Below are 16,116 nucleotides of genomic sequence, written 5' to 3' on the forward strand. Positions count from 1 at the left end.
AACAGGTAAAAATCTTGGTTTCTTACTAAGTTGTAACACCAGCCTTAAAACTGGTTGCAACATTTGATCATAAGATAATTTTAAAAAGTCAAGGAAAAAATTAAGCAAGTACGGATAATTCTCCTTGCCCAATTAAAGAACTGAAATGTGTGACATCTATATGGTATAAAGTCCCTACAATTTTTGAAGCTGTAGTTAACAAACAAGAATACTTTTACTGCAAACGTAGCAGGTAACAGTTAAAAAGAGCAAATCATTAGGATGGCAATATTTTAACTCAATAGGCTAAATCACGTTACTCTCTTTTAAGTATTTAAACTAGGATGAATAGTATTTGCAGCTTTGTGAATATATAGCATTCACTTATTTAGGCTTTTAAAAATCAATAAATAGGAATTTAGGGACCATCTTACATGGGAACAGCAATTTATCTAAAGCATGATCTTCTCATTTGTGAGGCCTCCTGTAACTCAAAGTGGGCCTGGCAATAACTTGTGACTCTCTAGCAACTAGGAAAACCTAGCAGCTTACATTTTTCTTTTACTTAGTATCAATAAGCAGATATAACCGCACTGCACATCATGAGGTCTAAATGAAAATCACACAATGATGTACGATGACAAACCCTCCTATTAGGCAGTTTGTCTTGTTTAACGGAAAATAATTCTTAAAAAGATTATCCAGGGAGTAAGAGTAATCAGGATACTGAAAAGGAAAGTCAAAGTCTCTCACACCAATAATTCATTAGTCCAGCTCTTTTAACCCTTCTAGAAGGGTGAGAAGAAAAAATGTCCTACTAACAGGCTAAATGCGGCTGCTCCAGCTCAAGAAACCCAAAGACACCGTTATATTTTAGCCATAGAAGAGTTTTGTTTGTTGGCTAACATGGTTTTTAAATGCCAAAATCAGTAAAATGTTTTTTTTTTCTTTAGGGGAGCAAATTTGAAATGTGTTTATTTTGCTCCATGAGAAAACAGAGGCATTTCTCTGTTAGACTAGTGCTTTTATTTGGTTTTTATGCAAAATGATCAGAAGTTATAAAATCTCACAAAAAGTAACATGAAATCTTAAAAAAAAATCATTCTGTATTTTGTAAGGAATTTTTTTACCTTGGAAAAGCAGCCCAAATACCCTCTTCGACCTGCATACCTGCAAAGCCTCGAGAGGGAGCGAGCATGCGTGTGGGGGTGAAGGGTCACCACAGAGATGGAGCAGGGAGGCACGCGCCGTGGGAGGGGCAGAGCACCTGCACCTCTGCCGAAGGCTATCCTACCGTACAGCCAGCAGGAAGATAAGGATTTGGTTAATTCAGCCTACACATCAGATTAAAGACCAAGCGAAGTGGTATGAGAAGGCAACAAGAACCAATACCGCAACACAGAGGAGCTCAATTCTCTCCTGGATGTTCTACCTTCAGTAGAGACAACATATGGTGTAATGAGAATATGAGTCATATTCTGCATTTTTTAGAATTCAGGATTTTTATATCGGTAATCAAGTTCAGAGAGTGAATCAAATCAATGCTTACAGGGCTTTATTCTGTTAAAAAGCTACTTATGGTTGATGCGCGTATGGCTTATTAGGGATATTAACGGCTAATGTTAATAATACGGTTAATATGGGTCAGGCACTGTGCCACAGGCTTATTTTATATGGATGACCTCATGCAATTGCTACAACTAATAATAGATCTTCAGACAGTTCCCCTTTTACAATTTCAGAACAGAAAGGCTGAGGGACTGGCTCAAGCTCACACAGTGAAGGGCAGAGCAAGGACACAAGTTCTAGCTAGTTATCTAGTCCCACGTCATCCCACCGCACAGCAGATAACCACATCGAAGCTGAACGTCATCACATTAAAACCAAATAAATCAATGACTTTGAATATGGTTATTTTCTAGTTTGCTTGGAAGGCACAACATTTCATGTAGCAAAACCAAGTCTTATGACTTAGACCTAAAGCCAAAATAAATCAATGAAGAGTGATTCTACTACTAGTTTTCTGCATCTCTTGTATAATAGTTGGGGGTGAAACAGTTCACCCACTGCACTGATTTAAAAATCTTTTTTATTCATTTTGCCAAGAGAAGAGAGAGGTTAAACTAGAAAGATTAAGATAAACAACTACTATCACTGCAACAGATTGGTAACTTTAGCCAAGGCCACTAAAGTCCTTGATCCCTATCAGTCCATTCTAATAATGCTCTGCTAATGTGGATGTAACAAATTCTCTCGAAAAAAAGCATCTTGTAAAAAAAATATGTTCACAATAATGACGAAAGTGAACTCTATCATACAGCTGGAAAATAACAAAGTACTTTCAAACAAGGAAATAAAAATAATTGTCAACTTCCAGAAATATGCACTTTAAAAAAAAATAGGCAGTTTCTAACTGGAACAAAAACTTACGACAAACTGCAATCTGGAATGCTCACAAGCAATATAAAAACTGTGACAGCTACATGAGAAACACTGCAAAGAGCTCATAAAATAACAGAATACAAAGGTTCTGATAGCCGCTTCTTCACACCAAGTGCAAAGCTGGGCAACTATATGCCAGACGGGCCAATTTCCAAATGACACATGCTAGAAAAATATATAGCTGCCTGTCAGATAATAGGCAGCTGTCATTAAACTTTTATTTTTCAGGGCACACATTACAAACCATGTTCACTGATGGGACACCAGGTGAGAATCACTAGTACAGTTTTCAAGGAGGTGAAGATTCAAACCACCTTTATCATGATGAATGGTGGTTAGGATGAACTGTGCCACTAAGTAAGTAAGTCTACCATCAAATGTCATTTAAGATTTATATCATAACTATAATCTAAATTAATAAAGAAGGAACGGCACAAGGACATTATGAAAGTTCAGAACAGAAGAACTGTGTAACCACCAGTGCAATGCCATGTATTCTTAATAAAACCTTACACATATTTAAAATAATGTGCTAGAACTTTCCAGGGGAGTGTTAATTATTTGTGTGCATGGGTGTTGGTCAGAAGAGGCTGGGCATGAAAGGAAAAGAACACTCCACAGCTGTAATGCTCGAGTGCTCCACAATGGTTCACTGACCAGCGCTGTGGACCAGGAGTCAGCAGACCAGGGTTCCAGTGTCTAGTCTATCCTTTCGCTAGCTGTGATCTGAGGCATCAAGACACCTCTCTGCCTCTGAATTTTTTCATCTGTGAAATGGAGACAATAGCATGTATTTCATTCCTCTCACAGTGTTTTTAAAGGATTATACGGTAATATATGTGGATAGGGCTCTGAAAAGTACAAAGTGATTTTTATAAAACATAAGGTATTTAAAAGTGACGTAATCATGAGCCCCTGAATCAGTTTTCTGGAGAAAGAAACAGGCACCTGTTCTGGGCTAATATGACTCGGTGTCCCAGTTTGGTTGGGCTGCTGCCATCTGTGAACGATGAACAGGGAACATTCAATCCAGGGAGGCCTTCGGCAATTACGGTTTTCTTAAACTAGAGGCCACAAGCATTTCTCCCAGGCTAGGTCCACTCTAGTAAGGAATTCTGAAACTAAAAATCTAGTTTTCATAACAAAACCGTTTCCTTGCTTCATCCCTTAGTTGTTTAATGAACATTTTCAGAGCAGCATAAATTACTATACCAGTAGCTTTATTTAGCAGTAAAAATAAAGCAGCACAGTTTACAACACCCCTGCAGCACCTAGAGCCCAGACATCCCATAGCTAGTTAAGCTTTCACCAATATAAATAAAAAAGATATAAACACGAACACACCGACATAATACATCAAGAAATACATACCCATGTAAATGCACACACACACACACATACACACAATCTCACAAAGTTGTATTAAAACCATAAGCACACGCCAAAGCATCCTCTCTGTTTTTAATGTACAGTGCTATAGCTCTGGGTTTCTAAGATTTGGATAAAACAGAACCACTTTCATCTGATCAAATTCACCAAAAGGCAATTCGATCTGTAGAGACCTAAATTTTAGAATCTCTGCAGTTAGGGCGCCTGGGTGGCTCAGTCGGTTGAGCGACTGCCTTCGGCTCAGGTCATGATCCTGGAGTCCCGGGATCGAGTCCCGCATCGGGCTCCCTGCTCGGCGGAGAGTCTGCTTCTCCCTCTGCCCTTCACCCTGCTCGTGCTCTCTCTCTCAAATAAATAAATAAAATCTTTTAAAAAAATAAAAAAATAAAAAAATAAAATAAAATCTCTGCAGTTATATGTAATCTTTTTGTTATATATGCTCAAATGTTTTACCATAACCCTAGAGTCAAGAGACAATAGGTTTTTTGCAACTTGAAGTCAAAGTCCTATTCTGATTTTATTCAAAGAGAAAATAGACCAATTCCTTCTCCAACAGAAACATCATATTTTGCCACTGAAAGTAGAAACTGATTCACTTTTTAAAGCCAATCCAAATTAGAATTAAAGAATAAACCAATGTCTCTAATTCTATGGCATTTCAGATCTTTTTTTTTTTTTTTAAGATTTTATTTATTTATTTGGCAGAGAGAGACACAGCGAGAGAGGGAACGCAAGCAGGGGGAGTGGGAGAGGGAGAAGCAGGCTTCCCGCGGAGTAGGGAGCCCGACGCGGGGCTCGATCCCAGGACCCTGGGTTCATAACCTGAGCCGAAGGCAGACGCTTAACGCCTGAGCCACCCAGGCGCCCCATTTCAAATCTATTTTGCAGGACAAATAAAGAAATAAATGTTTCAGTCCACACTGAAGTTCCTATTTTACTTAGTGCTCAGCTCTTTATAGGTCAATGAATGAGGCTAAATAGTTACTCTGTTGCCCAGGCTGAGAGCAGCTCTGTCTTAATGGATAAACTACCTCAACAGCTTGGAGAAGTGTAGCGATCATCCAGCACAAACTGTACTACTTGAATAAGAAAAATTAAATCTAACTAAAGGGACCACGATAACAATGAAAATAACTTTGGTTTCAGGCACTGCAAAAAAAGACTGGTCATTACAGGAAGTTGTATTAACGCTGACAAGTTAAAGTGTTTATAGAAACTAGGAAGCTCTGGAGTGTCCCTCCCAGTCACAAACTTTCCTATCCTATTTAACCAGTCCTGTTAACGTTGCTTCTATTTCTGAAAAACTAACTGTATATTAAACATCCCAAAAAATTAACTGACAGTGATTCCTGGCCATTTTGTTAGTTCTGCTCTGTATCTGCAGTTGTATCACTTTCCAGCCAAGCCCTGACTCCCAACTCTAGTCATCGAAGTCACCAAATTCCCCAACTACAGTTACACAAGGTTTTCCAGAGCGGGTGTCTCCTTTGTGGAGTGGCAGGCCACAGTGAACGTACACACAGCTAAAGCTCAGCATCACAAATATTTAATCCAGTACGAAAAGAGACCGCTTCTGAGTATGTATTATCCTATGAGCTCGTTTACAAGAATTAGAAAGGTACCTTAAAAGCTAGAAGAGCAGTGTAAATCTTAGATTTTTCTTTTTCCACAGTAAACTATTTAGCTTACCCATAATGAAACTAACCAGAAAAGGAAATGTTTGCCTTTGGGAACTTGGAAAAGAAAACATTCATGTTTGTACGCGAAGTTATTACTAACAAATGAATGGCTCACAAATGAAACCTACGCTGTGATACTACTACCCTATCCCTTTTGCCCCGAGGACTGATTGTAAGGCAGTTGTTCATCTTAAGCAAAAAAAGCCATAAGAAGGCTTAAAAACTGTTCCCACCTGTTTTTTGCATTTCAATCTGCATTAATAAAGTTAATAATCAATCATTAGTTGAAACAAAAAACGATGAACTTTATTTATCTGCTAACTCTTCCCTTTTCCCCCTGATGGTTTTACTTTTTCTATCCAAGATTCAAGAATGTACACTGTTAAACATAAAAAGAATTATGACTGTAATACAAGGACTTCCCATCTCCTAGAAAATTAACAAACTAGCATACAGAAATGATTCCTATTTCCCAGAAGACACTTAATGTGGAATGTTTCTTTTTTTCTAGAAGAACCTTATAATTCAGAGTGTCTAAAAAATGAGGAAATAAAGTGTCAGGCTTATGCTAGTGAGCGAGAAAAAGACAAACAAGGCATACCAACGGAGCTTCTACTTTAGTGGGAGAACCAAACACAAGTGCAAACAAGTGGAGTACAGGTGACCAAAGGAGGGCCAGAAGCAAGCCCAGCAAGGAGCACAGGCAGGGAGCCACATTCCAGCCAGGAGAGCTGGAGAAAGCTCCAACCCTAAGGCACTGTCCCTCAGGGAGGCTGAGGAGCAAATTCATCCAAATCATCGATGACTATCTGTTACAAGTACACAGCACTGGGTCCCATCCCAGATTCCTGAATCAGATCCTCTTGTGATGAGAGTCTGGAACTCCGCTTGTTTTTGTATTAAACAAGCATTCCAGTGAATCTGATGCAAGGGATCCATGGACCACGTTTAGTCACATTGAAATGTGATTACCATTCTTCTAAGGTAAGGATAGGACCTACTGAATAGAGTAATGAAAAACCCTGACAGAAAGACCCTCTAAAGACAGCCACAGAAGCAGAGAATCAGGGTATGTGGAAACTGAGAGGCTATCGGGTGTGTGAAGTAGTCTAACGAATACATTATTGGAATTGTAGGTAAGTGAGGTAGTCTTGACTCAAATAAAGAGGTTGAACTCTGTTCTGGAGGTAATGGAGAATAAGCATAGCTTTTTGAACAAACCCATGTGGTGTTTGAACAAGATTACCTGGGAGTCCAAGCAAGAGCTACTAACACATTAATGGAAAGGGGGGAAGGAGGCAGTGGATGCAAGAGATTTGTCAAGGGTGGGAAAGACAGGACTTGGGAATTTGCTGTGTGTAGAGAAGAAAAGGAATTGAAGAGGACCATGAGGAAAATTTTAAATGAGCCAGGTGCCTTCTCAGTGTCTAACACTGTGCCAAGCCCACATAGCATCCAAAAGCACAGAGTCATTAATTCATTGTAACACCTGAATTCCTTCTGTATGTGACAGGCACCATTAACAATGCCAAGGATACACACAGGAAAAAAATTCCTGTCCTCCAGGAGTTTAAAATTACATCTCTCCCTGTTCCTCTTTTCTTCTGCCCCTACTTTTTATGAGGAAAAGTATTTCTGGAACTTGTCTCTCCTTGCGCTCAAAACCTTCTTTGCTCCTAAAGCATCAGCTGGGTCAAGTCAAGAACATGCCGGTCCTCACTCTGGTTTTGGCTATTTGTTCTTAATGGCAAATACTCAGGAATGCTTTCTTCACTACGATGACATGACAGTCTTGATACAAAACTGTTAGGATGTAAATGTCCAAATTCAAGTGTCAGTGAGGCCCAACTTCAATTAAATGGACTTACAGGACTTTCCTACAGAAACCTTTAGAGTACAGCTGTTTATTTATTCATCCAATCAATACGAACCGTATGCTTTTGCAGATGGATGTTTCTCCCCTGACCTGGAAGGATGAATAACGTCCTGAGAAACCTTAGAGTGGAAAGTGTGGTTTGTCAAGAAAATGAATTAAGAAGAAAGGAGAATAAGCAGCACTTTAAAACAAGAGGGAGGGTGACGAGAGACAAGAAGCGGTGTGTGGAGGAACTATCAGCTGTAAAATAAGAAATACTGACCAAAGGACAAAAATCAACCAGAAGTCTGAGAATTGGACAGAGGTCACTTGTCAAGTTAAATTCCTAATTATCAATATATAATGCTGCCAGCAACTCAATTTTAATAACATGAGATAGTCTTTGCCTTTCATTAATGGACAAATTACTTGACAAGATACACCAAAGAGGAGAACTATACAAGACAGTACGCAATCAAGTGCTACATTTGTATGGTGCCCGTCAGAGCCATAATTCAAAGTAAAGATTCAAAATCGGTTTTATAAAAAGCTGTCATGAACACGTTTCTAGAACTTTTAATAGCCAAGACTGTTTCTGAGTACAAACTGCAACAGCAAAGACTGCTGGCTGTGTACCATTTTGTAGCCACACCCATAAATGTGGATCACTTTAATGCCAGTGACATCATCAAACAACTTTCTAAGCAGTTTTACTTTCAACTGTCACTTTTTTGGGGATCATATTACAGTAAAACACTTCAAAACTGAACTACCTCCAAATTGCATACAGTGTAGATTGTTATCATTCCTGGGATCTTTCCGGTCTTCAGCAAAAAGAAACCCAAAATACAATCAAAGCATTCATGCAAAACATTTGATTTAAAAAAACCGATTTCAATCATTATTCGTGTATCTTTAACCTAGATCAGATCTTTTTTCCCCACCTTCTCTACAGTGCTGTGTAATGGCTACAAATTACGGTAGTCTAAGATTATTTTGTTTTTAAAGAAGAAACGTTTTATAAAATGTGCTTAGAAACCTTAGAAAAACACACACACAGAAGGCAAGAATGACTTAAATGTTATCAAGGACTTTAATCTCTTTATAAATTAATCTCTATCATAAAATGAGTACCTCAAAAGACTATATAAATGACACATCTGAACAACTAGGTGCAGTTACTGAGCTCTCAGCCTGAGAGTAAAGGATCAATTTTTTAGAAGGATGAATATCGTTGCTGCAACTGAGGGGAAATTATTTTCAAAAGTAGAATAAAATTAGGAGAAAGTACCTAAGAAAATCACTAACATCTTACTTACAAAAAGGAAAAATGACCAATTAAACATAACTGTTTCACCAAATCTAAGGGGTTTACCTTATTTTTATCTTGCTTCAGTAAGAAGCTCATCTATATAGCAATCCAAATTTCTGAGGCTAAAATTCTGGATAGATACATTTTAATGTGGAAGTCAGTGAAAAAAGGTATGTTAGAATCAGCTACTGGAAAATGTCCTTAAAATAAAATGACAACAATGTAAAAGAACAAATCTCTTACCAGTTGAAATTCTCGACGCCGGTCATAGGCATTCTGTATACCACTGTCTGCCCATAATGCTCTTATAACAGGGAGATATTGCAAAAAAACTCGAGTTTCCACCATTCCTTGGGACGCCATGGGGGACCGGGTGTCAAACGCCATCATCTTGTCTCCGTTGGCTTGGTTTGAGTTATCTCCCCACGGAATATGAAGCTTCTCTCGAGCATCTACCAGCACCCTCATACCTTTGTTTAAAAAGAAAGAGAAAGGTGTGCTAGGAGCCATTAGATATTCTCATTGATTCTATTCCCGAATTATTTTCTGAAGCTTCTGAACTACTCCAGGCCCACCTCCTCCAAAACTGGAGACCAACATAGAAATAAACACCCCATAACTTCTCAGAGCTTAAAAAAACTAACACTTGTTCACAGTCATAAAATTAGAGCCTTGAAAGGCAAATATTAACACAATTGCTCTTTCTGAAGGATTTTAACGTGTTCTAATTTATAAAATAACTTTCTATAAACTTTTAATAGAAGGTAGTCACAAGAGAACCAAAACCAGTGAAGGAAAAAAAAAATCACGCTGCACAGGCCAATGTCCAGGCTCTGGAAAAACAGCTATAGCTAAGATTTTCTGAGCCCCTCAAAAAGACATTTATGAAATGCCAAGAGTCAAACATTATCACTCTGAGTTCGTTTGTTCCCTGAGCACCCAGCTTTACCCCAACACCGAGTGGTCTTTTTTTTTTTTTTAAAGATTTTATTTATGGGGCGCCTGGGTGGCTCAGTCGTTGAGCGTCTGCCTTCGGCTCAGGTCCTGGGATCGAGCCCCGCGTCGGGCTCCCTGCTCCGCGGGAAGCCTGCTTCTCCCTCTCCCACTGCCCCTGCTTGTGTTCCCTCTCTCGCTGTGTCTCTCTCTGTCAAATAAATAAAATCTTTAAAAATAAATAAATAAATAAATAAAGATTTTATTTATTTGAGAGAGATCGCACAAGGGAGTAGAGGGGCAAGGGCGGGGGGAGAATCCCAAGCAGACTCCAAGCTGAATGTGGAGCCTGACTCAGGGCTGGATCTCACAACCTTGAGATCATGACCTGAGCCGAGAAAATCACGAGTCAGAGACTTAACCAACTAAACCACCCTGGCGCCCCAAAACCAAGTCTTCTAAGAACACATTCAAAACTCAAAAACTCCCAAACCAAGCTTCAAATCAGTGTAGTCACAGGAAAGCCTTAGACTTCCCTAACAGGGAGGAAGAGCAACTGCAAAAAGTGTATAGAAACAGAGAATTCAACTCACAGAGATGAATTCAAACCCAGGATCTCTAATCACTAAACTGTTACCTTTGGTCCATCTTAATTAACAGTCACATGACTATTCAGGCAATTGTCTGGATGTTTTGCTGTCAATCTTCTGATCATGCCAACTCAAAAAGATAGATGTCTAGTGACTAATTTCATCTCATAACCAGTGTTCAAAGTAGGTCTCACTTTGGACACAGTGCACAATAAGGACCAGGTGTTTACCTGGCTCACAATCAGTTAACATGCTGACTCTATTCATTGACATAATTCCTTAAGTTCAGCTGCATCACGATACAAAGGTACCTTCAATTAAGGACGGGCAAGGCGGAGCCCTAAGCCTTGAAAGAGACCTTAATTAGTTTTGTGCTAAACAGTAAGATGGGATAAAGACACTGTTTTATACAGCTTAACTGTAGCAGTGCCAGGGCTCAGAGCCGGCTGGCTGTGATCTGTGAGCTAGCTCCTGGCCTAGTGCTCTTCTCCCCTCATTACCCCAGGAGCCCCACCCCTGGCGGCGGGGGTGGGGTGGGGTGGGGGTACTTTTCCTCAACTCAATCCTGGGAGCAAAAAAAAGTGATGAGAAGGAGTTGCTTAAGAACTTCCTGAACAAAAAATCCCCGTTAAAGAAACCCTGCTTGCAAATCTGCTGGAATCTGTAGCAAACCCCTGGACAACTGCTACCCAGATGGTGGTTTCCTGATGCACCTGAAGTACCAGGCACTGTATCTCCAATTTGCCAAAATGCCTTTTATAAATTAGAAAATGTTTGATACTAAGAAAAATAAACGTAACCGTCACTGAAATAAGACCCATCTTCTCCAATTCTCTGAAAGCCCAGAAATAAAATTATTTTTTGTATTTTTTACTTACAAACAGTTTAATTTTAAAAAAACACCGTCAAGGGTGCCTGGGTGGCTCAGTTGGTTAAGCGACTGCCTTCGGCTCGGGTCATGATCCCAGGGTCCTGGGATCGAGCCCCACATCGGGCTCCCTGCTCGGCGGGAAGCCTGCTTCTCCCTCTCCCTCTGCCTGCCTATCTGCCTACTTGTGATCTCTCTCTCTCTGTCAAATAAATAAATAAAATCTTTAAATAAATAAATAAATAAAAATAAAAAAACACCGTCAAGTAGAAGCAGAGCCTACGATCCAAGCCAACAGCGATTCACCGACTCAACCTGTATAGGATCCGCATCACTTTTTAGGCCAAAGATTCTTCACACCAACACACGATTTCATTTAAATAGTAGAGCAAGTGGTGGTACGCCACCCCACCCCAGTTATTAAGCCAAACGGAGAGAGGAACGTGTTGCATAGTGATTATAGGCAAAACATCCTGCCCAACCGTGACAATGGGGCGAAAAACCACTGATGCTAATTTTTTCAGACCAACTGTATGGGTCTACTCTTTCCTGATGCCAGCACAGAACACAGGACTCCCTGAAGTTGCATATCCTTGCCCAAAAGGGCCCAGGAACTGTCACCCTTCGCCCTTGACAAGCCTCAGGCAAAAGTTTCCTTACTGAGACGGTTCCATAACTCCCTTGCTTAGGAGGCGGCCAAAGCAGCAAGGAGTTGGGAGCAGCCCCGACCCCATGTGACTCGGGTCACCCAGCCGGGGCGGCGAGGTTGGGCAGGCAGCGCCGGGGCGGCGGAGGGGGGTGTGGGTGCGGGATCAGCTCTCAGGTCTTCTGGCCTCGTCTGGAGGAAGGCAGGCGCGGTCACGTAGCACCCCGAGATGCCCGGCTCGCCTCACTTCCCTCTCGGAGGGGACGAGGCCAGTGGCGACGGGGGGTATGAGGGGCCAGCCCTGAGCCCCACTCAAACGGCAGGGGGGAAAGTGGGGCGCCCCCGGGCATCCTTTCCCCTCCGGGGAGAGGGCACCCCGCGCAAGCAGGACCGCCGCCCGGGGCGCGCCCCCTTCCCGCCCTCCCGCCCGCCGGGCCGGGTCCTCTTGGCAGGGACAGGAGCGAACGAGGGCGGTGCCCGGCCCCGCGCCGGCCGCCTCCGCCCCCCCGCCCCCACGCCCCGGCTCGGGCCCGCGGTCTCCGCGGCGACCCCCGCCCGGCACCTTTAATCACGTTGCTGTAGATGGTGGGGCGGAACTCCTCGCGCGCGCGCTGGTCGAAGTCCTGCCCGTGGATGATCCGCATCTGCTTCAGGAAGGTGGACTTGCCGCTCTCGCCCGCACCCAGCAGCAGGATCTTCACGAGCCGCTTCACGTAGGTCTTCTCCCGGGACAGGCATTTGTCGATCTCCTTGGACTTGCGCTGCTGCTCGGCCTCGCCGCTCGTCAGCACGCAGCCGGGGAAACACACGGACAGCACGGACCGCGACGGCAGGAAGTCCGCCATCTTGCCGCCGCCGCCGCCGCCGCCGCCGCCTCGGCGGGCCCCTCCGGCTCCCTCCACCGCCTCCTCGGGCGGCGGGCGGCTCCTGCAACGAGGCTCGAGGGCGGGGAGCGCTGCGGCGGCCCGAGCGCGCCCGCGGAGGGAGGGAACCAGAGAGGTGACTCGCAGGGCGGGCCGGGCAGGGCGGGCCGGGCGAGCCAGGGAGGGAGGGAAGGAGGGCGGGCCCAGGAGGGGCGGTGGCCCCCGGGCGTGCGCGCGCCCGCCGCCTCCCGGGAACGCGCACGCACGCCGGGCCGCTTTCCAGCCTCCCGGGTTTCCACGAGTCACGCTCTAGTCCGGGCGCCGGCGGCCGCCGCCCGGCGCGCGCGCGCGCGCGGGGCTGGGGGGGCGGGGGGCGGTCCAGCTGGGAATGGTCACGTGGTCTCCGGGCGGTCCGGGCGCGCGCTGGCGGAGCCCGACTTTCTGTTTCCCTTTAATTAGCTGCTCCCACTGACGGGCAGATGACTACTTCCCGGAACCCTGGAGGCCCGAGCCCAGGTCCAAGGCACTGCTCTTTGGGCTTTCCTACCGCTCTCAACGCTCTTACTCCTGGGTGACGTGCCCGCCGCCTGCTGTCACCGTTCGCGCGCCTAATTTCGAGGCCCTTGGCTCAAGCGTTATTCAGACCGCGGGCGCGAGTCTGGAAGGTTTTGGTGCATTTTCTTAGGTGGTTTCTTTGACATCCTGCTCTCCCAAGCCCGGAGTGGTACCCAGACATCATCAGCCCTCCGCCCCCAACTCTTTCTGGCATTCCCAGACCCTGCAAAAGACTCTCCTTTCAGGGGAGGAAATGGAGTTGATGTTAATCTGAGACGTGCGAGGAGGGGTTGTTAATGTCTCACTAATGTGGATTCCCACCCGAGTTGTCGCATTGAAGTCAGTGGATGGATGGTGGCTGTGGAGGGTGAGGTCATGGTGAAAATCCCCCTAAACCGGACACTGTGAAGCTGACTCTTCCCTACAAGGAAGCAGATAAGCAAACAGACTGAGGACCGGAGCAGGCAAATTTTCGGCTTCCTGCCAGATTACAGAGGATATGAACAGCCAAGGGACTTTTTTCTGTCCTAAGAGCAGATTCAGGCTGGGATACCTGAAAGGGCTGGTAGGGGACAAGCGACAAGTGACAGGTGCGTTGGTAACCTACGTAGCAAGGACCCCAGAAGCCAACTTATTTATTCTCAGTATTTAGTTGTAAGTGGAAACGGCCGGTTTGGTTTGTCTCTCTTCTGGGAAGTGCAGCGGTAGTGCTGCTTGATTTGGGGCTCTGTGGCTCGAAGCTACCTATGTGTTGGGGAGTTGAGGTAAGAGGTCAGCACTCTGAGTTGGCCCATGATAGGTTTAAATTAAAAAAATCAGTGCCAGTCTACTGTCAGGTTGGCTTAATGGCTGAGAAGCCTCATGACTCAGTAACTAGGCTGCAATAAACAATGGCTATGGTAGGATTATCTCCTGTTGTCCTGGCCAAACCCAGAGGGTGGACAATCTACAATACACAAAGTAGGGTAGGTAAAACTCTAGTATCTATGGATTGATAGGGTCAGAATCACGGGGTGGTGCCTTCACGCAAAATGGATGGTAAAAGCCTGACCCTGGATGGAAAATCTCTCTAGCGTCTCAGCTGTGTTCAGGAGGCCCTGTTCTCCAACCTGTGCTCTCAACAGGGGAGCGGGTTTGGCCCCCACCCATGCGCCATTTCTACATGGACTCCAGATGCTGATCTGAACTCTTCCGCACAATCAGGGGGGAAGCCTTTAAGTTAGGTAGTGAACATTTTTTTTTTTTTCCCAAAAGTGCAGCATAATGGAGAACCAAGGGTGCCTAGGAGGCAGGAAGGTATTCCTGCCCAGCCGGTTCATGTTGTGACACGCAGAGCAGCAGAGAAAGCTCTTCAGAGCCCTGCCTGTAACCCTGTGTTGGAACAAGGTTGGCTCAGATCAAGCCTAGCTGCTCTAGTCGGTGTTTCTGAAAAATAGACACCGTTGGGCCCAGCCTGAGGTTTGGCTAGAGCAGTCCAACTGCTTCTGTTAATCAAGCCACCTTGAAGTTATAAGCATAAAAGTGAGTTAGAGGTTTGGGGGTTCCTCAGAAAGTTAAACATAGAACTGCCGTACGAGCCAGCAATTCTACTCCTAGGTATATATCAAAAATAATTGAAAACAGGTATTCAGACCAAAAATTGTATACCCATGTTCATGGCAGCACCATTCAGAATAGCGAAAAGATGAAAACACCCCATATATCCATCAATGGATGAATGGATAAACAAAATGTAGTATATCCACACAATGGAATTATTCAGCCATAAAAAGAAATGGAATACTGATGGACAGATGCTATAATATGGACGAACCCTGAAGACATTATGCTAAGTGGAAGAAGCCAGTCACAAAAGGCCACATATAGTAAGATTCCATTTATAGGAAATGTCCAGAACAGACAAACCCATAGTAACAGCTCCTGTGCTTATGGGCACAGGGTTTCCTTGTGGGGTGATGAAAATGTTTAAGAACTAGACATTGTGATGGTTGCAGAACATTGTGAATGTACTAAATGCCCTGAACTGTACACTTTAACGTGGTCAAATGATGAATTTGATGTTATGTGAATTTTACCACAATAAAAAAAATGAGGTGGGGAAAATAGTATTTTCTATAAAAGAAAAGACATCATTTAACAGTGAAGCACCCACAGTGTCCAATAACCAATGAATGAACATGTGGTTGTGTTTATTTTATTTTATATTTTTAGATTTTATTTATTTATTTGACAGAGAGACAGAGAGAGAGCACAAGTAGGCAGAGAGGCAGGCGGAGGGAGAGGGAGAAGCAGGCTTCCCGCTGAGCAGGAAGCCCAATGCGGGACTCGATCCCAGGACCCTGGGATCGTGACCTGAGCTGAAGGCAGCGGCTTAGACTGAGCCACCCAGGCACCCCGATTGTGTTTATTTTAAAATGACAACATAAGTTATCTGCACCAAAAGCAAATCTACTCTAGCAGCTGCTTCACATTACAGTGTAATGAAATTAATGATATTTTAATTTCCAGGTAGATTGTTTCATAACTGAAAAAGAAAATCCAAACTTTTTAAGGGAGTACAGAGTCTACTGGTTAGAACTGAATCTGCTGGAGGCTCTATTTCCAGTAGAGCCAGATGTTAATTTTTTGGAAACATCTGTCTTGTTGCTAGCCAGTTGATCCATATGCAAATGAGGGATTCAAATGCCCTGAGGAGCTGTGATAAAATGATCGAGTGGTTGATTAGGTGCTATGCTCTATTCTTTCTGGAAACCCAACGTGTGGTGGCAAACAGTCTTGCAAGATAAATAGTGAAGGTGTAACCAAAAATGTACAACACATTCCCAGTGGCTTTTCTTCTCTGACTTGGTCACTTCGGGAAGGATACAAGCCCTTTCCAGCAATACTGGCAATTCTTGAAACGAACCACTTGCCACTCTTCTGTTGAAACTGAAAGATAGGCTTCCTATCTTATAGTCACAGCTTTTTTACAATAAAAAAAAAATGGTATTATTTAGCTCATTTAC

General features: G+C 43.7%; 1 protein-coding gene and 1 long non-coding RNA gene across 2 annotated transcripts in view; one reads left to right on the forward strand and one right to left on the reverse strand.

The window, feature by feature from the left end:
- The window catches only part of GNA13 (G protein subunit alpha 13), a 40,186-nt gene extending 27,648 nt beyond the window's left edge, over positions 1-12,538 (reverse strand). Inside the window, exons 1-2 of the mRNA XM_035026201.1 lie at positions 12,256-12,538; positions 8,900-9,126 (exon numbers count right to left, since the gene is read on the reverse strand). Coding sequence (XP_034882092.1) covers positions 8,900-9,126; positions 12,256-12,538 — 510 coding nt within the window. The remainder of the gene's footprint in view (positions 1-8,899; positions 9,127-12,255) is intronic.
- On the forward strand, positions 12,323-14,529 carry LOC118024341. The gene is made up of 2 exons (XR_004683086.1): positions 12,323-12,406; positions 13,016-14,529. It is a non-coding gene; the product is annotated as an uncharacterized LOC118024341 (long non-coding RNA).
- Positions 14,530-16,116: the final 1,587 nt, after the last annotated feature.

This window comes from Mirounga leonina, unplaced genomic scaffold (assembly GCF_011800145.1).
Source record: "Mirounga leonina isolate KUSES-001 unplaced genomic scaffold, KU_Mleo_1.0 Mir_197, whole genome shotgun sequence".
Taxonomy (NCBI): domain Eukaryota; kingdom Metazoa; phylum Chordata; class Mammalia; order Carnivora; family Phocidae; genus Mirounga; species Mirounga leonina.